This window comes from Pezoporus wallicus, unplaced genomic scaffold (genome assembly GCF_028554395.1).
Source record: "Pezoporus wallicus isolate ANWC-B61680 ecotype Strahan unplaced genomic scaffold, APGP_CSIRO_Pwel_v1 contig_4161, whole genome shotgun sequence".
Taxonomy (NCBI): Eukaryota; Metazoa; Chordata; class Aves; order Psittaciformes; family Psittacidae; genus Pezoporus; species Pezoporus wallicus.
In genome coordinates, this window is record NW_026639584.1 from 867,552 (window position 1) to 887,241 (window position 19,690).

General features: G+C 53.0%; 1 protein-coding gene across 1 annotated transcript in view; it reads right to left on the reverse strand.

Moving 5' to 3' along the window:
- FGF18 (fibroblast growth factor 18) overlaps nt 1–18,862 on the reverse strand; it is a 70,890-nt gene extending 52,028 nt beyond the window's left edge. Inside the window, exons 1-2 of the mRNA XM_057415120.1 lie at nt 18,392–18,862; nt 18,087–18,123 (exon numbers count right to left, since the gene is read on the reverse strand). Of these exons, the coding sequence (XP_057271103.1) occupies nt 18,087–18,123; nt 18,392–18,423 (69 nt within the window). The 5' untranslated portion in view covers nt 18,424–18,862. The remainder of the gene's footprint in view (nt 1–18,086; nt 18,124–18,391) is intronic.
- Between the last annotated feature and the right edge of the window lie 828 nt (nt 18,863–19,690).

Here is a 19,690-nt window from a genome sequence, read left to right on the forward strand (position 1 = left end):
CGCGCTGAAATGCACATTTGTCCCTTAACTGTGGTTGGACTTTCTGCTGTTCCCAAACTGGGACACAACATCTGGGCAGAGCTTTAAAACGTCTCATGGGACATCCATGACACCAGTTTAAGCTGACCTCAGCAATCCTGACTCAAAGTTGCTGTTTATCTATCTGACTGTGTCTCAGGAAGACATACGGACGCAGGGAGACTTGGAGCCCACGCTCATGCAAAGCAGTTAGCTTTGTTTGAGTGCTACACCTCTGTCCCACAAGACCCACTGCTTATCCATTTCAGAATATTCAACTCTATCTTAGTGAAACCATATTTTTAGGAAATAGCATAATGATTCCAGAATAAAGAGTTTCAAAAAGAGAAGTTAGAGGAAAAAAAAAAGAGGATATTTAACTAAAACCAAACAGCTCAACAAACAGATTCCTCCCTTGCTTACTGAAACACAGTTCCATGGTGTTCATGAGGCCACCTTAGGCTTCCATGGGGCATCTTTGTGCAGCCTGGGCTGCAGGAATTTGCAAGGGTTAATGCCATAGCTGTAAATAAACTCCCAGACAGAAGCTGGACAGTCTGGGTTTCAGGGCTCCAAATTTGTTCCCATGTTCAGCACCTGCTTCTCCAACATGTACGATGTTCCATTTACTTCTGCACTAATTTTACTGGAAGAAATGTAGGAATAAGCTGATCACGTGTCACCCAACAGCTCATTTAGCTCTGCCACTCACCTGAGATCATGGTGGAGTCATCCAGGGACAGGATGAAGCTCCCACATCCCCTCCAGGCACTGCCCCATCTGCCACTTCCCAACCCCGGCTCAGGTCTCATCCTCTTTGGTGCCAAATACCGCCTGAACAGCATCACCTTGTAACCACCCGGACAGCTTGTGATCACAGCAACCCAAACCTTGGTGCCAGCAGAAACCCTCGTATCTCCCCAGGACTGAGACCGAACTGTACATTGCTCTGGACACATCCTACCACACAGATCAAACCCATCCCGAGACACGTAACCCACGGGGAGAAGACAGGGTCGGCTCTGGAGGATGTGTTACACTACAATTGCTTTCACAACAGTCCTGAGCTACAAAAATCACTGCTTCCATAAGCCTAAGCTTTCCAAAATACTCCCCGTTATGGCTGAAATCTCCTGCCATGGCTTCTCCCCAAGTGGTTTTGCTGGGGAAGAGCTACGCTCCCATAGTTACCGCTTCACCATAGTTATTTCTGACACCATCGAGTTCAACGAGGGTAAAACAAAGCCTAAAATAACTGCCCCATTCCCGAGGGGTGCACTCCCTGCTCAGGGGGAGGTTTCAGTATTCATTAATTCCCCATGTGCTCTGCTGACCAGTGGCAACATTCAGGCTTCACTGGGGCCATGCGTGGCCCAGGATCCCTGCATGGCTCCGTGCCCCCAGCACGACTCCCTCTTGCTAGCACCAGGACATAAGCAGTTTTCAGAAGTAGTTCCATGCCTGCGTCCCTCCTCGCAGCACAGGTATTGCTTCAAAGAGAACAGCCCCAACCAACCTCTCTGGGACCATGGATCACAAAGCCAGCAGTTGGATTCGGGGAGTTCAGCACGCTGCAATTGTCTCTACCTCCTTAACCAAATAGCTTTTCTTAATGGGGAAAATGCTCCTTCTGAAACAAACTGCCCTGATGCACAGGAATTAAAACCATTCAGCAATTCAAACGGCTGTAAGTAGTTGTTGATTAGTTTTTGAGCAGCTGAAACAGGCATTCAAGAAACAAAACCTCCAGAGGAAACCGTAAAGTCTCTCCAACCCAAAACATATGAAGAGCAAGCCTGGTCCTGGACCAGGCAGCGGCACAGTAACCCGTGTGTGAACTCACATCCTCTGCACAGTGAGCTGCAGAGTACACCCCTTTCAAAGCAGACCCAGCAGCATCCTCCAACATGCTCCTAGAACAACGTAAAAGCCTTTGCACAAAGCACAGGGAGACCTGCAAGGGTGACAAACAAGGGTGAGGGGCTCCCCCTCCCCTGCCCCACTCGTTGTGGGATACGGCTGAGCCCATGGCTCGTCCCCATTACCCTGTTTCACACGCAGTGGTGGAGGAGCCCAGCCTGGCCACCCCAGCGGGGTCTCAGCAGAGACCAGGGCAGTTGTCCCAGCGGGGTGCTCTTGGGAAGAAAGCTGCAGCACCCCACTAAAAATACTTCCCAGCAATTTGTTGGTCTCTTCAAATGAGACCTGAGCCCGATCACTGGAACACCTGCCAGGTTCAGAGCACTCCGGAGCTTTTCTCTCCTTCCCTCCACAGCAGCAGCTTCCTCCCAGGGCAGATGCTCCAGCTGCAGACCCGTTTGGCCACGGCACCGGGGCAGAGCAGAAACCCCAAGGCCACTCCACTGAAACCAGTCAGGCGTTTTCCAAACCCTGGGAAAAGGCAGTCGTTCAGCCCTAGGATTTACAGTGCTGGTTTTAAAGCACGGGCCCATCATCTCTCAGGTGACATCTCTGGCTCCTCTTCTTGATACCAGCCCAGCTGGGACCTCCGTAAAAACAGAAGCAAAAGCACAAGACATGGGAAACCCAAGTGATACCCACGAAAACACCGCTGTCAGGAGGAGACAGAAGATCAGAGACCAATCTCCCCATAAGAGAAATAAACATCTGCACCGGCAGCACCGCAGCAGTGATCCGATGTTTACCCTGGTAGCTCCTTTCATCCCGGTCCCCTGACTTCGTCCAAGGAACACACAGATCCCTGCTCCCACTGCAGAAAAGCAACTCCCTCTAGGGTAAAACATGGCAACTGCCGAGCAGCACACACGAGTTCAGGACACGATTTCCAAAACACCTTTTTCCATTGCATCGGCATTGAAGACACAGATGTGGCTCAACAACTGCCTCCCTGGACAGCAGCTCCCAAGCACTGATCTGATGTGAAAGGTGGCTTCTCCAGAAGCACACAGCTGGTTCAGCAGAGCTGCCTGGAGACCCTATTGAATTATCCTGTGCCACTTTTCCTCTATAGTTTCCTCTCTGGAAACCTTTTACTAAGTTCCAAACGGTCCCACTCCTTATTCTGGCAAGATAACACCTGGTGACCCTACCCAGGAATGGTGCCAAGGAGACAGGGCCCTCATCAGGTGTCACTGCTCGCTCATCCCTTGGTTTGGCAGCCTCTGCACAGTGCTGGGATATAAGAAAATGGTTGTGACCCAGGACAGGGAAGTTAGTCCATCTAACAGTAACTGGAGGCCAATCAGGGGATTTACTGAAATTGCAGGAGTCATTCCACTGGGAATGTTTGCACTGCCGGTACCTCACTTCTGCTTGGTGTTCTTTCCCTCTAGTCTGCCTCCAGTTTTTTCATGCTTGTTTTTAGGACTACCTGACATTAGCAGATTGACACCCAAAATACCTCCCATGCCTTGCACCTTCTCCTCCTACATTTAAAGTTTGTCTTCTCCATCATTCAGCTGAGCATCTTCTTTACTCCCACCATCTCCAGTAGCACCACTCTGAAGGGAGACGTTTGCAGGTTCAGGGCAAGTATGAAATCCATGTTACAGAAACTACCAAAGTATCACTGGAAACTGGTAAATACACAGCAGCCTCAATGGTTTCCTGTCTCCTGAATGCCAGCCTGTGAGTATCAGTTACTGAGAGGGAGAACTCCTGTCTCTCTGGACTGATCTCTTTGTCAGAGCCTAATTACAACACTCGATGGGGATGCCTGGGGACGGCCTTCCTGGGCCCTTCATCCTCACCCAGTGAAATAAAGGCAGCAGGGCTGGTGGTGCTGAATGTGGCTGGCACACGGCAGCACTGCGAGGGGTCACTACAGACCTGCCCCAACAGCCAGGCTGATCCAAAGCTTTTAGTGTCTGAACAGGAAAAGGAGCTGCATATGAAGACCTCTGCAAACTTCAGCCTATGGTCCAGAGACAGGGACTTCTCCTCAGGTCTAAACCCCCGATAAAATACCAACCACCACAGGGCATCAATTTTCTCCTTCCATTTCCCTCTTGTCCATGATGCTGGTAATATGCAACGACATGTTCTCTGTCCTTGGGCTTCACCCACCATATCCAAATGGTCTATCAGACAAGCTGACTTAGGTTGCTGTCGGAAAAGCCAGGAAAAAAGCACTGTTTAAAGAGCAATGTACAGAGCTGCATCAAACCCCAGAATTCACAGAAAAGGAAGAGAGGGGATGTAAGATTTGTCTGCCCTGTTCGCTCAGAGGTTCAGAGATGCCCAGCATCGCTGTGTCACAAGAAAGGCTTAGGTTTGGAAATGATGTTGGAGGCTCCTGAGGAGGAGAGAGCAGGGAACCAGTACAAGAGCACAGCACAACCCAGCAGGAGACCAGCTCCCAGGAGCAAGCCACCAAGCTCTCCGAACCCACTGGGACTTGGTAAAGACAAAGCCCAACAGCACCGAGGAAGAGCAGCCTGGGTGAGAAGCGGAGTAGGCCAGCAAACTACCTAGAAACAAATGGCAACTGTGAAACCACAGCCATGGAGATGGGCACCACTTGTCCTTCAAGCAGCTTTTCCCCATTTCGGTTGCAGACTTCGCCAACACATTGCTGACAAGTTTCCTTTTCTTCTCCCCAAGCAACCAGGACCGAGCACCTGCAGTGTTAAGAGTTGCTCCCACATAGTTTCTTCCCACGTACATGAGAAACATCTTTGTTTACAAAAGCCTTGCAAGTTATTTCTGGAACAGGGCTTTCCAGAGATGATTTCCGTCAGTAATCTGATCAGTTATTTGAAAGATAAGGTGCAAAATTTCCTTCGTCTCTGCAAGGGAGGCATTTTTTGGTGATCTTGCCTTCTGTTTTGCTTGCCTTGAAAAAACTGTTTAATGAATTATAAGGCAGGATGGAGTTCCCTGGACATCCTCCGAACCCCACATACATCACCACAGGAGCCCTGCTGATGTGGGACGTGGACAGAGCCCATTTCTATTTGAAAGCGTCCCGCTTACTTACTTACCTGGGAAGACCTACTTTTATTTAGCAAAACTCAATTTAAGTCTTGTTAAAAGCAACCTTTTCTGCTTCCTATCTTATCTCCAGGGTGGCCCCACCTCAGAGCCACAGTCTGAGATGCTGCACAGTAACACGCTGCAGAGCTTCCAGGAGCAATCGGTAAAGCAGGATTTCACCCCAAAGACATCCCCAAGTAAGACCAAGATGTTAAATGGCTTAAAAGTTCACATTTACTGAAGAAAACATGTTGCCAGCTGCAACACCGCCAAGGGTGTCGAGATGCTCCTCATCAAGCCTGGCACTCTCACAAGTCCGCAGAGAAGCTGCGAGACCTGCCAGCTCCATCCTGGAGATGGGAAGAATGGTTTTGGAGCAGTGATTTAGGGCTGTCAGTCACACAGGCTTGGTACCTGCTAACAGAAGGGTCGAGCATTTATGTGGCACTGCCTGTTTCCCTTTGCAAAAACCCTGCTGCCACACTGTCCCCTTTCCAGGGGAGCTGGAGAGTGCTTCACCTCTGCCTGTTCCTGCTTGCAGACACAAGGGGCTGATCAATCCTGCTTAAACAAGCTGCCCAGATGCAAACCCTGCTGTGTTAGGCTAACGGGCTCTGTGGGCATTTTCACTGACTTATCAACTCTGCTCCAGGCTGCTCCACGGAGCACCCACAAAACCCATCAGCCATTAAGAGGGAGCAATAACAAAGCATCCCAGCTGAGCTGGTCTGTAAAGGTTTGTCCTCCACCACAGCCAGCCATCATCCCGTACCTGCCAACAGCCACGAAACCTTCCCTTCCCTCAAAGTTCTTTGAAATACATTCTCAAGCCCTATTATCTCCCCTGTTTATACCACACTCCCTCTATTATCGAGAAATCTCCAAGTAATTTATAAGCCCACAAGCTCCTGCACTAACAGGGCAATAAATCAGGTTTATATACCCCATTGCCTACTGTTCGGTGCCGGGCCGGCCGGGTGAAGTGAGGCGGCAGGGAGCAGCCACTGCCCTCCCCAAACCCTCCACACCATTTCTTCAGAGCAGAAGGCAGTTTTGCTCCAGATGTTTATTTTTCAAGTATCCAGAGAGGATTCCAGCCTGTGTCCTACCTCACTGTGCTTTCCCCATCTGACACCAATACAAGCCCACAAAAGAGGGCTTTTCTTCTTATAAAATCAAACCAAAGGAGGCAGATGTTTCTGGCTGTTTTCCTCCAGCAGAGAGGTTGCCCACCTAATAATCCCTAAATGGGCAGTGGGTTGCTGGGCTTTCATGTTGTGCCTCCGAGCCTCCCCTTGCCGTGCCAGGTCGCTGGTTTTCTTTTCCACAGAGTTGCAAAACCCCTGAATAACAAGGTTTGTGCATGGAAGTGCTGACACAAACCTTAACTACAGCATCCTGAACATGATACCAGAATAAGGACGCTCCCTGTGTGGCCCAGCGCATGGATAAATAAAGCATTTCAGCAGCCAGCGCCGACAGATCATAAACCTCCACGAGCATAAATACCAACAACAACCCAAAAAGATTAGAGGGCTTACGGGCGAGGCAGGCTGGGATGATTTAGGGTTGGGGTGGAAGGGTCATTATTGCTGAATGGGTGAGGGTGAGCGGGCCAAAGAAATCAATAAACCATTCTGCTGCCAGGGAAGGAAGGGGCCACGCTAATTGTGCAAACACACGTTTTCCGTTTGAGGCTCACCCAGCACGGATGGATGCAGGGAACGTCTTGCTGAGAACCCAAGGGCTTCACCCCAAGACACATGCCCCAGGAGCTCCATCACTCAGAGGAGAGCTTGCTTAAGCACCTCACTGGGTGCGACTTCCTGCTGGAGGTAGCTTCAAATGAATGCAGACCCAGGCAATGTTTATCTCCAGCTCCATTAACTTCATTCTCTATGAAGTTAATACGTAGTTGGGATAAGGATCTCATCTGCTTTCAGCATCACCGTCAAGTCAGAGCTTCTCCAGCACCCTATTCCAGCAACGTACAAGCACCCAACAGGTCCTGCCAGCACTGGTTACCTTCAAGCACCAAAGATAAGCTTTGAGACCAACTTCACCCCTGATGAAACAACCACATTTGCATTGGAGGTGGATGTAGCCCCAACATTAGCCACAACAGATCACTGCATCCTACAGCAAACCCTTGCAGCCAGGTTTCCGGGAGCACAACTGCTGAGCCACAGAGTTCAAAGGCAACAAGTAATTCCTCCTTTGCTCTTCTCCTTTGGTCCTCCCCGTTCTCAGTTCTTCCACCTTTTTTCCCTGCTTGCTTTCTAGGGAACAGAGCAGTGACAAAAGACACCAGTCTGGAGAGTGAAGCCCATTGATAAACAGAATAAATATATACTATACAGATAACTGTCTGTACCTCATGGGCTAATGTACCTAAAAGCTCATCTCTGGGACACACCAAAAGAGGTTGTTGAGAGAACCAGCAGACAGTGGCAATGCCCACTACTCCCATGAGGAAACCCAAGCGTGTACAAGTGCAAACGGTGATCACCTCCATTCCCAGCTGACCAGAACTGTGAGCTGATGCTGATGGAAAGAGGAACCTGCTCTGGTCCCTCTGCACGAGCCGGTCTCCTCCTCTGCTGCCTTTGCAAAGATATTTAGAGAAAACCTTGTACCAGTTAATGAAATAGCTCAAAACCTGCCCAGGTCATGTCAAGTTGACTGCCGGCAGTCAATGGATTTCAACTTTACTTGCCACCTTGAGAGGTTTTTAAATCAGTAATTTCATCTTCCCTCCAGAAATAAATTCCTCGATGGTTTCACTGTAAAAACACCCCTAGGAACAGACAATTCTGCTGCTCGTGCACTGAAGACCGCACACAAAAAAAGAATCAGATTAATATTGAGCCTTATCAAAAGTATGGCATAAACCGTGTGTTGAATTTAATCCAAACCAAACTGTCAATCTGCCTTCAGGATCCGATACAACAAACATGCGAGCCCAGGGCCAGAAATGACAAGCACGGTTTGCTTTCTAATAGAACATTTGTACTGATCTCTCCTAGCTGTGCTTCTGCCTGGAAATCTTTATGCTGCAAATGCAGAACAAATAGGATTTCTTATCTTTCTGCTTTGTTGAGTTAGGGGAAAGCTGGATTTAATTCCATTTGCAGGGAACAATTTTCAAGTGTTGGAAGATGAATCCTTTTTGAAACTTTTTAAATAGAGGAGGAAAAAGAAAAAGAAAAAGAGGCGTTACAATCGCAAAGGCACCTTCCGAGGTGTGGCTGCTGCATCCCTGTGCTGCTTGTGGGTACCAGGGGGAGCCCGACACGCTTTGCTGCATCCATCACCATGCACCATCAGTAGGAAAAAATGCTGCTGGGGGAAATTCGGGCCAGCTGTGGGCAAACACGGACAGGAGAGCTCGTGACATGCAGCCAACAGCCCCTTCTTTGAACCACGGGCATTCATGCCTACAGCACTGGGATGCTGTAAAGCACTGTGGCTCCCCACCCCCTGCTCTCTGAGCATCCTTTCGCAAGGGACCTGTTAGAGCAAGTCAGAGGCCCCAGCACACAAACAGTGCCCATGAAACAGTAGGAACAGTTCCCTGTTTGGTGTGGGAATGGCTGTAGCTCCCCACCACCTAGCTAACAGAGCAGCTTTGAAAGCTCTGCCTTGCTGGCCCTGTGTCAGAGTCAGCACAGATTTTCTTCCTCAGCGAAACCCCACAACTTAACCTGGTGTTCTTCAGCTTCTTGGCACGCACGGTGATGGTGCATGCTGGGGAAATCAGGCTCCCAGAAAGAAATGAAAACTGAGCAAATAAATTCCATTTTCTTGTTTGCTAAATTCAAAGTGCAATTAAATTCATATTACCTACTCCTTCAACATAAACAGCACAAGAGCAAGCCCTCTGCCTCCCTGGCACGCTATTCCCATTTATTTGCACCCTCTCCAAACTGGCAAATGCAGCGCAGCCGACCCAGGAGCTGGAGGCACCCCCACGATGCCCACACCAGCAGGGTCAGGGTGAGGATGATGCTCTCTGGGTGCCTCAGAGAAGCCCAGTCCCATCAACCCCCACTTTGGCAGTGCTTTGGTGGCAGGTTTAGGGGGATAACTGCGGTAAAGCACTGGGGCTCACCAGATCCACATCTGCAGGCATCTGCACACCTCCAATCACTCAGCCCTCCAACCTAGCTATGAGTTTTGCCACAGATGAGTCAGTTTGGCTTACAGGCGCAAGAGTTCTCTTGTGGGGGCTGAGATAATGTTATTTTGAACTCATAATATATACACAACAGAACCAGGGTGGACCCTCAGTGCCTGCCCTGCAGACAGTGCTGGGCTGGCCATGCTGCCCTCACTCCTCCCTTCCACTCGAGGTGTACCAGCTCTGCTGACCATTGAAAACCCCAACACGACAACGTGCTCACCCCCTTTTGCACTGCAAAGTTATTTGTCCCTGGCTGCCCCATGCTCAGGCTGGCTTGCTGCACAGCTGAGCACCCAACACAGTCTCATATCTAATTTCATGGGGAGTTTGTAGAACTGCCTGTTCCCCAGGATAAAAACGCTGTGGGTATGTGGGATCAAACATTACTCCTGTAAAAGGCCCCAGCCACCAGACCTGCTGGTTTCTCTATTGATTGCTGGGGGGCTGTTTGCTATTCTGATCTCAGCTGGTCGGAAATCTCCCCAATCACAGCAAGGTCGCGACCATAGGGTCAGAAACCTGCACTACATACATCACAATTTATTTCACAGATAATCAATACTGCGCTGCACCATGCAATCTTACAGTACAGCCCCACACCGAGGGACTGACGCTACTCAGACAGGGTTGTAACCTTAGGGCTTGGCAGCTTAAGGGGGTCAAAATCAGCTTTTAGTTTATAGTTGGAAATCATGGCTGGAAGTAGAGTACGCATCGCGCTTGCTGTTAGCTTGTGCCTTTGGACAACTGGATCAAATTCTGCCTATGGGTTGAATCGAGCTTGGGAGAAGAAATACTGCTGTCAGTTCAGATGTGACTGGAGAAGCCCAAGGAGCAGCGCATTAGGGTTGGTGACCCCAGTCCCACCTGCAATGAGGGAACCCATGCCATCGCAGTACTGCTGTGCCAGCTTTCCAGACCATCCCTCTCTTCAAATGCATTAACAAAGCAGCAGCAAAATGCCCTTCTATCAATATTATCCTTCATCCCATTTTCTAAGGTACACTCCTGGGGCTTCATATCCCGCCAGCCATGCCCATGGGCCCTCAGCACACATGCTGCAAGGCCAGTTATGTACCAGGCTTGCCACTGCTCTGCGCTTTCTGTTCATTCTGGATTGCTGCAGAAGAGTAGCTCAGGGTATTCCAAAAGATACAACAGCTTTTTAACAAGCTGTCCTTAAAACTGTTGCCAAAGATAGTATTTTAGCAGGAAAAAAAGGGATCTGAAATACGCAGCAGGAGAAGAAGGAACTGGGAGGAATAAGGAATACTGGAAATACCTTGTAGGAAGAGCAACCCGTTACTAATTGCTGTGTATCCATGCAATATGCAGTTCCCTGGGACCTTCGGTGAGGTTTAGGATTCGTAAGTCCCAGTGTGATTCGGATGATGGAACATTAACAGAGGAATCACAGGGCACACCCGGCCCCTCGCCACTCTGCTTCCCCTTGGTGCTGCCCCACCACTGAATGCAGGATCCAGCCCTGCAGCCTGGTCATGACTGTGGCCCACCACCCCATGTCTGCCCTGCTGAACCTGGGAGAGCACTTCCACCCCAAGGGCTGGGCTCTGCCTCACCTCCCACCACCACAGGTGAGCAGGACCTGTTCCTCACCGCCCAGGTTTTATCCCATTTCTTCTGCCCCCCCAAGGCAGGAGCTGTGATCTCCCAACGCCACCACCTCAGATCCTCCCCCTTGCTTCCCAGCTTGCCTCCAAAGCAGCCAGCGTGGCCAGCGGGCACGCACCCAAACACGGCCATGAAGCAGGAGCACCACACTGAGACAGGAGCTGCACGCCGGAGGGTGCTGTCAGCCGCCGGTACTGCACCCTAAGGTCAGGATGCTAAAGGCATTTCGGATTTCCCAGCAGCACGGCCCCTTTTCCACTGGCTGCAGCGGAATAAAGCTGATAACCTCATGAAAAACCAACTGCGTGCTGCGAGCAGGGGGTAAGTGGAGTTTGGCAAAGGGCGCGGTGCTGTGCCTGGGGAGGATGCGCCGCTGCTACGTGGAAAGCATTGCCCTGTGGTTTAGCCTGAAATCCAGCTGTTTGTGCGGGCAAAGAGGCAGGGAGGTGCGGAAGCGCTGCCCGAGGAGCCCGGCCCCGTGTCCCAGCAAGCGGGAGAGCCCAGCGCAGGGGCACAAGCCCCCTGCCTGCCCTGGCCAAGCTGGGAAGATTGGCACATCGGCTCCCACCCACCGCAGCCCCCAGCGCGGCGAGGAGCAAGCACAAAGGGAAACACGCAGACCATGACAGGCTAAGCCTCCTCCTTCCTCTCTCTGTTCCCCTTTCTTTCTCTTCATGCTATGGCGAGGCTGCTGAATGCCAATAGGAAAATACTTTGGCAGAGCCAGACAGTCTTTTCTATTTCGAGGTTTCTTTTTTTTCTTCCTCTCCCTCCAGCTGCTTCGCTGGATGCTTAATCCTCCATGGACATCTGGAGAGGTACCAGCACACAGAAGAGACATACCAGGTAGGCAGCGGAATGCACAGCTCTGCATAATTCTGCTTGTACCTGCTACTATGGCACCGCAGGGAACAAAACACAAAACCCCAGGGAAGGAAACACAAAAAATGGGTTCAGACCTTCTCTGGCCATGGATCCCCACTTGGAAGCCCCCCCCGGTCGCAGTAGCAGAGCACAGGAAGATCATGCTATGCAGCAGAGCATCTCTCTCAAAAGCATTTGGGGCTCATGCTCACCCACCCACAGGCAGGAGGGTATTTAGGTGTCCCCCTGTGCCCAAGGCTTCCACCCCCCCAGCACCCATATTGTGACCAACCCCAGCCTTCAAGGACAGGAGCAGTTTGCTCTAAGCAAAGGCCCTGGCAGCAGGTATCCATCCTCACACAGCTCTGCCCGGGCACCAGCAGCAGCCACTCCTTTATTTTTTTCCCTGTTTATATCACACTGAACCCATTTTTCACCTCTCTTATCACAACTGGTACCTAAAATGTCCACATCTGGGAAAAAACAAAGTGAAATCTCAGCGAGGAGGGAGGGAAAGCGTGACAGGGGTTTTCCCAGCGCTTAAGGAAAGGAAGAGACCCCTAAAAGTCCTCCCAAGGATCCCGGAAGCAGCCTCACAGATCCAAAAACATGATTTGCAGCCCCAGGGGAGTCTTTCTCTCGAGCTCAGGCCCCCGCAGCAGAGGGAGGGATCCACTGGAGGCTGCCCAGCTCCGCGCTATCAACTTACAGCAAAATCAGATCCTCTGAGTGGCCACCCAAGTCCCCCCTGACACCGTTCCTCTTCCCTGAGCCCCAAGTGGCCCCTCAACAAAGGGCCCACCATCAGCTGCATCACCATGTCCTAAACGCACCCACAGGGCTATGGAAGCATCAACCCTTCATGCTTTGTGCTCTTCTCTTTCCCACCTCAGTGTGCTACAGCCAAGCTGCTCCACAAGCAAAAACAAATAGGGTTTGAGCGGGCAGCACTGCTCCAAACCCAGCATCACCCGCCTCCATCCAGGCTTGGACGTGCCATGGGCAAGAAGGAAAGCAAAACAGTAATTACATGTAAACCCCACGATGCATCCAGCTATCTAAAACAGGGGAAATCTGAGCCCTGCACCCACTGTGCCCTTCTGCATGCTCTCCTCAACAACACCCAAGTTCCTCTCTGCTTCTCTGAAGCATCTTGCACATCTCCAGAGCTTTGAAAAGGCAAACTGCAATACATGTGGATCGAAGCCTCCAAGCAGCAGCTCTGCTCTGCTGCCCATTGCCACAGCACACCCCGAAAACGCCAAGCCCCCAAATGCCAAAGGAGTTCATGTTTGTTTCTGCCTCGCTGGGATGGGAATCTGGAAACCAGCTTTGTCCCTGCAAATCTTCCTGCTAAACACGTGTTGGAGGGGTTTCCTGGCAGCGGGCCTGGCACGGCGTGTTCAAGAGCTGGGGACCGTGGGAAGCACAGGCAGCATGTGCCCAGGACAGGCAGGGACAGACGCTGCGGGGGGCACGGGCTGTGCACCCCATCCCTGGCAGGCAGACCCACACTTGCACTCACCCTGTGCTAACCTCAGTCTCACTTCTCCCATAGGAGAACCAGACTGCGCATCAGCACGAGCGCCAGGCCGGTGCCACTTCCCCATCCAGACAACCGCTCCAACGTGCCTCCTCTTCCTCCATGAGCCTGAGCTCTCCAAAGACCAGGAGACAGAAGCAGGGAGTGAGGGCAGCTTCAGGACACAACACTTCACACACTGGAGCAATGAGTTATCAGGGGGGGAATAAAACTCCCTCGTGGCAAGCAGCATGATTGCTCTGGAGAGCAAGAGGGGTTGAAACAGGAACAAGTGACTTTAAGCTCAACCAAGCCCCTGCGGAGCCATGCAAGCAGGCACTGCCTCCACCACAGCAAATCCAGCAGCAGCACAGACCCAGAGCCATGGACCAGCTCATCAACTCCAGCCCGTGATAGGGTTATGCACTTCATCAACACCACTGAGCTCCTCCTCCTCTAATTAAATCAGGCTTTGCTTATGCAGTTTCTCTTATCTTCTCACTGCCTAATAGTAAAGAGTTGGCTGTGATGGGAAAAATCAGCAGAAAACTCCTCAAGCCTTTCCCAGGTCACCTTTGCCACATTTTGTCCTTCACAGCATCACTCCCACACCTTGTGCGCTCACAACCCCACACAAGCGCAGGGTGGGTAAGCTCAGGCAGGCATGGCAGCACTGCAGGAACCACAGCGAGACAAGGCTGGAAAGTGGAACTCACTTGGGATGTTGTCATGGAGGACGGGGCTCAGACACCTTCGTGGAGCCAGAGGGTGGTCCCAGTCCAGGCTGAGTGGAGATGCCAAACATAGGATATCTCCCAGCCTGGGAGCTGCAGGTCACAGGGACCCCACTGAGCCTCAGCATGCAGGGCTTTGCCATGAGGAGCAGCACATCACATCGAAGTAGCCCTGCCACATCCCACGGCACAGGCTTTAGAAGTGATGCAGCAATGCTTAAGCCTCAGAACCTCCATCCCTGGCAGCAGACGCAGCTTTGGCCACCACCTCAGGTCAGATGTGACACCCAAGGAGGGTGAAGGCAGGAGGATGCCCATCTGCAGGGAGGGTAAGCATGAGAATAACCCTGCTGGGGCCATGCGATCCACCATGCCTTGGGCACCAGCCACCAGCACCACTGCCAGGAGGGCGAGGGCAGGGCGAGCAGGGAGCCCTGGGCTCCAGCACCGCCTCGCACCCACACTACAGGCAGCCAGGAGCCAGCCGTGGTGAGGGCCATGCTCCGGCTTCTCCACCACGGTGCCCCCGTCCAGTGGCCCCGGGGAGGCTGCAGAGGAGCAGATGGGGAGTGGGAGGGAGCGCTCAGCAGGCTCACGCCTCCGATGTGTGCTGCGCGCTGCCTCGCCAGACCGTGGGCTCTGGCTCACTGAGCACGTGGAAGCAACGCTGCTCTGTGTCTCACTTTACAAAGCCCCAAACAATAACTGTCTGTCGCTGCACAGGAGCTTAGGAGAAACACAAGTTGCTATTGGCACGGCGCGCAGCAGCCTGCCTCTTACACAACACCGGCAGATGTGAAAATAGCCCCGTGCTGCTTTGTGCGCTCTTCTGACCTCCTGTTTGCTTCTAGATCAGATTCCAAAGCTGGATCTTAACCTACAAGAGCCATAAAAGCAAAGGATTTGGCCCTGTCAGGGACCTCTTCATAATCTAAGACAGATGCACTTCATGTAGAAGAAAACGTTGAAGTTTATCAGGGCAGAGAAGAGGCTGAGGCAGCATCAACCTCCACTCTATAGTGGGCTGGGGCAGCCCATGTCAGCATCACCCCATAGCCCAGCTCATGATGCGCTGGAGGTAGCCCTGGGCAGAAGAGCTGGAAGCTCCTGCCAACCATGGCAGCACCCCAACCCGTGCATCCTACTGCTCAGCCTACACCAAAGCTGCCTCCAGCCCCAGCAAAGAGGGACCTCTGAGCTCCTGAGGTCCCATGCTCCTGACCCCAATGTCCTAAGGGCCATGGGGGCTGCCAGAGATGGCACAGGGAGGGAAATCCACACCATCCACAAAAGGTGCTTGCCCATGAGGTTTCTTGCCCATGTGAAGACTGACTCCAAAGGCAAACCTGAAACCGCTCTGGGACACCAAGAGAGAAAAAGCAAGAGGGCAGATTCCTTCCAGAAGTGTGAAAAGGCAGTGGGAGAATTAAACTGAAGGATGTTCAAGATCAGCGATAGAGGAGAGATTACTAGCGAGCAAAAAGCATTGCTAAGAACAACCTGTGCAAACAATCCCTCTAGTGTCCCCAAAGATATCCAGCGCCCCTGCTGCCTTCGGGACTGCAGCAGCCCCAGGCAGCAGCAGAACTTCCCAAGATACAAGAGAAGGAAACGATTTGGGGACACAGGGGAAGGGACCAGAGAAGGAGCTGTCCTCCTCAGGGCTGCTCTCATGGCCATGCCAGCACGCAGCTGCCAGTGCTCCAGCAGCGCTTCCCTCCGACCTGCCACACGCTGTTCCTGCTGGTATCCCTCAGTGGAAATCTCACCCCATGGCAAGTCCCTGGAGGAGATCACCTCATCCACAGCCTTCTCTACAGGTGATGCTGCACCCAACCGGGTCACCTGCAGAGGGGGGCTCGGGGTCTACAAGAAAGCTTCTAGCCAGCAGCAGAGCCTCTGCACCACCTAACTGCAGGCAGCTCCACATCAACGCAGGGCAGCCTTCAACCATGAGTAACTCACAGAAGTTACCCAAAATGCCCGAGCTATGGTATTTTGCCCCAGAATATCTCCAGCCCAGTGCAGGCTGGAGGGGTTTCTACCTTTGCATGCTGAGCCACAGGGTAACAGTCAGCTGCAGAGGAGTGCAATTCTAAGGCTACATGTGGGACGACCGCTGATCATGGCTTGCACGGGAGGGCGAAAGGCAGCCTTAGAATATAATCCATTACAGGCACTCTTAAATCTCCCCAATACAACACAGAGCCCTTTAAGCAAAACTAAACAACTTCCTTTAGCCTAAATAAATATTAAACCTAAGTGATGCATTAATTTACTCCAGTTCACCAAAGGCTAACTCCTACCCAAACTGATCATTATAAAAGAAATCCTATAATCCCTCGCTCCCATTCAGGCTCAAAACATGTAATCCTGTGAATAAATCCAGAAAGAAAGTGTAACAAAACGGGCAATAAAAACTTACAGCATTCACATCTTTTCATCTACCATTAATACTGTAAACACTCACTCGAAGGCCCTTGAGTATGACTAATCTAATGTTTTGGCTCCCAACTCTAATCGCCGACAGAGCTCGCCTCTCGGTGTGACACCCAGCGAGATCCACCACGGCCCAGGACACAATCCTGCAGCGAATCCCTGCCTCACACTCCGCCAAACGCTGCAAGATCAGCACGGAATGGAGCAAGTATGGTTCTAATAGCACCAGAGAGCAGAGCTTTTCTTCCCCCCCTTTCTTATTATTTTATTGCTTTGGAAGCCTGCAAGCTCCAACTGTATAAATGCCAATAACTTTGTTTTAAGGCTGCTGAAGTAAGAGATCAGATTTTAGCAAGTGCTTTCCAGGCAGCCAGCCAAACTTTTTCTGATTCACTAAAAGCACCAAAGGGAGGGGGAGAGGGAGGGGGCTGGAGGCTGATTAACTTCAGTTACCGCACAAGCGCACAAAAATGTCTCCCTGCTGCAAAGGTGCCGTCGCTGCGAGCCCGGCGCAGCCTGGGATTCCTTGGGCTTGGAAAAAACCCACAGAAAACCCCAAAACACCCAACTGAAAACGCACCGGAGAAACAGAGCAAACACCTTCCAACCGCAGGGTAATTTACAGCTGTGGATCCTCTCCTCGTGAGGAGGCTCTGCTGGTGCTAGGTTCCAGCTACAGTTTTCAGAGGGGATGAAAAAAAGGCTGTGACCAGGGATTTATTCTTTTTAAGGGGTGGAAGAGCTGGGGATGGGGCTGGTTTGGGATTTACCCTGGCCAGAGCAACGGGAGCCCCCTTGGAGGCTGCGGCTGCACTTGCCCAGGCTGTGCTGCTGATGCTCACCCAGCACCATCCCTCACTTCTGTTGGGTTTCTGCAGGGACGAGCAGGTGCAACCGCAGCCAAAGCACAGCATGGGGCTGAGGGGTGCATGAGAGGTCCCCAGCCCCATGGGATGGATGATGGGCAGGAGCCCCTGGAGCAGCAGCACCTGCTCTGCCCGGCCCTGCAGGTGGGTCTGCTCCAGGAGACCCGGCTAAAACCCGCATCCCAGGAGGTGTCAGGAGACAGCGTCCACCCTGCACCACCAGACACCGTCCCCGTCCGGCAGGCGCCGGGGCTGCAGAGCCTCACCGCTCAGGGTGTTCCTCCAACGGCTTCATTCCTGCCGAGGCAGGATCAAAGGCAGGAGCTGACTTGGACGGCTTTCTACTGAATAATAGGGAGGGAAGCATGCAGCCTGCTTCTCCTGGCTTAGGAAACTCGTGTTTTTCAAAGTATCAGTTTTTGGGAGTAAGTTCCCTAGGAAAGGGGGGAAAAAATGAGAAAAAGAAAGCAAAGGGGAAAAAAGAGGGCGAGCAGGAGAGCGCCTGCTCTTCCAAGGCAAGTGCATCAATCAACATTGTGCAAGGAGGAGAGTCCAGCACTCCCTCGCACATCATTAGCCAGGCTAATGCACTCCAGAGGATCCCACTACCGGTCGCACCCGGCTGCGCCCCAGCCCGCGGCCCGCAGCGGTGCCTCGGCACAAGCGGGCACCCAGCGGCCGCAAGGCGAGACGGGCAGCCCCGCTCGACGCTCCAGCATCTGCCGCGGGGATCGGTTTAATACGGCTATAAAAACTAGAGAGGGAAACAAGTGAAAGCCCTCGCAAAAACCTGGCTGGCACTCCGAGGTCAGCACGCCGCCTTTGTTTCTATTTTATAACCAAAAGCGAAAGAGGACAGAAAGGACACGTACCTGTACCTGAAAGCACAGCAGCAGGAAATGTAAACATCTGGAGAGGAGAAAAAACAAAAAAGGCAACAAAAGATCAAATGATGCGGTAAAATGGTTAAAGTTGATTTTTTTTTTTAAGCTTTGTTTTTGTTTGCAATGTTTTAAAGGGTGCAAAGCGATGCTCTGCTTATAGAAAGGCTCGAGTCCCCATTACCACCTGATTGCAAGGAAAACGCAACCGGAGCCGCCAAAATGAGAGTTTAATAAAAAAATAAAAGCAATAAAAAATAATAAAAAAATATTTCAAAATATGCCATAATCCTTACAGGCAAGTGCAGGCGGAGAGCAGTGAATACATCGCTGGGCGAGGAGAGGGGGAGGTCAGTGGCTTCACGCTAGCGGAGTGCAGTCCCCCACCGCCGCCCTGACATGGGAGCGATCCGGCCGGCGAGCTCCGCTCCGCGCTGCTCCTCGCCGTTCCGCGCAGCTCCGCGCCGCCGAGAAGTTGTGGTACCGCCCGCTTTGCCTCCTCCGAGTGACTCGCTTAGGCATCAGCTCTCCTCTCCCCCTGTCTCTCCTCCTCCTCCTCCTCTCCCTCTCTCTCTCTCTCCGCCTTTGGGGGGGATGAAGGTGCTTATTGTCAGTAACTTCCGACCATCAGCAAGTGCCCCCCCCCCCGCCGCCCCCCCGGCCCGGCCCTGCGAGGCGGATGAAGCGTCTCGGCGGCCCCGCGCCCGCTCCGCGCCCCGCCGCTCCGCGCGGGCGGCATGGCGATGCGCGGGGCGCGGAGCGGGAGGCGGGACGGGGCGGGCACCGGCTGCGCGGAGGGATGGGCGGGAGCGCAGGGCGAGCGGCAGCGGGGCTTGTGAAACAGCGAGAGAATAAAGAATAAGGCGGGGGGCGCGGGGGGGGGGAGCCGCGACGGAGCGGGCAGTGCCGCTGCCGCCCGCAGCGCCAAGGGAAACACACACACACACATCGCCCCCACACAACACACCGGCCGCTGCCGCTCTGCCCCTGCCCGCTCCGTGCCAGCGACCGCTCCGCTGCTCTCTTACCTCCGAGGGGCAGGAGCACGTCCAGTCCCCGGCGCGTTCCAGGCGGGCGGCAGCGGGGTCCCGCCAGCCCCGGCTGTGCCCCCCTCCGGGTCGGGGCACCCTCGGGCAGGGCCGGGCCGCGCCCGTCCGGGTCCATGAGCCCGGCAGCGCTCCCACGGCGGGATATTGACACCGGGGTCAGGTACCCGTTGCTTCCCCGGCGGCGCTGCCCGCTCCGGCACGGCTCGCCTGCCCTCCAGCGGCCGCGCCGCCGCCGCGCACCCCGGCTGGGCTGGGCTGGGCTGGGCTCGGCGGGGCCGGGCGCTCGGGCAGCCCGCGGAAGCGGAGCGGGTTCCCCTGCCCAGGTCTCGGTTCATTTTTCAGGCAGAGGCAAACATTCACACGCTGGGAGCGCGCCGTGACTCCTGCCCCGTCTCCGAGAGCTGGTTTAGAGCAGACAAAACGCCAGGCACTGCTAACCTCCACGCATAGCCTAACTCCGAAGAGAGCCTAATGTCAGTTAACACCTTATTAAGTGAGAGCATAACCACAGCTCATAACTCCAAGCTTTCCCAATTCTCCATTCGA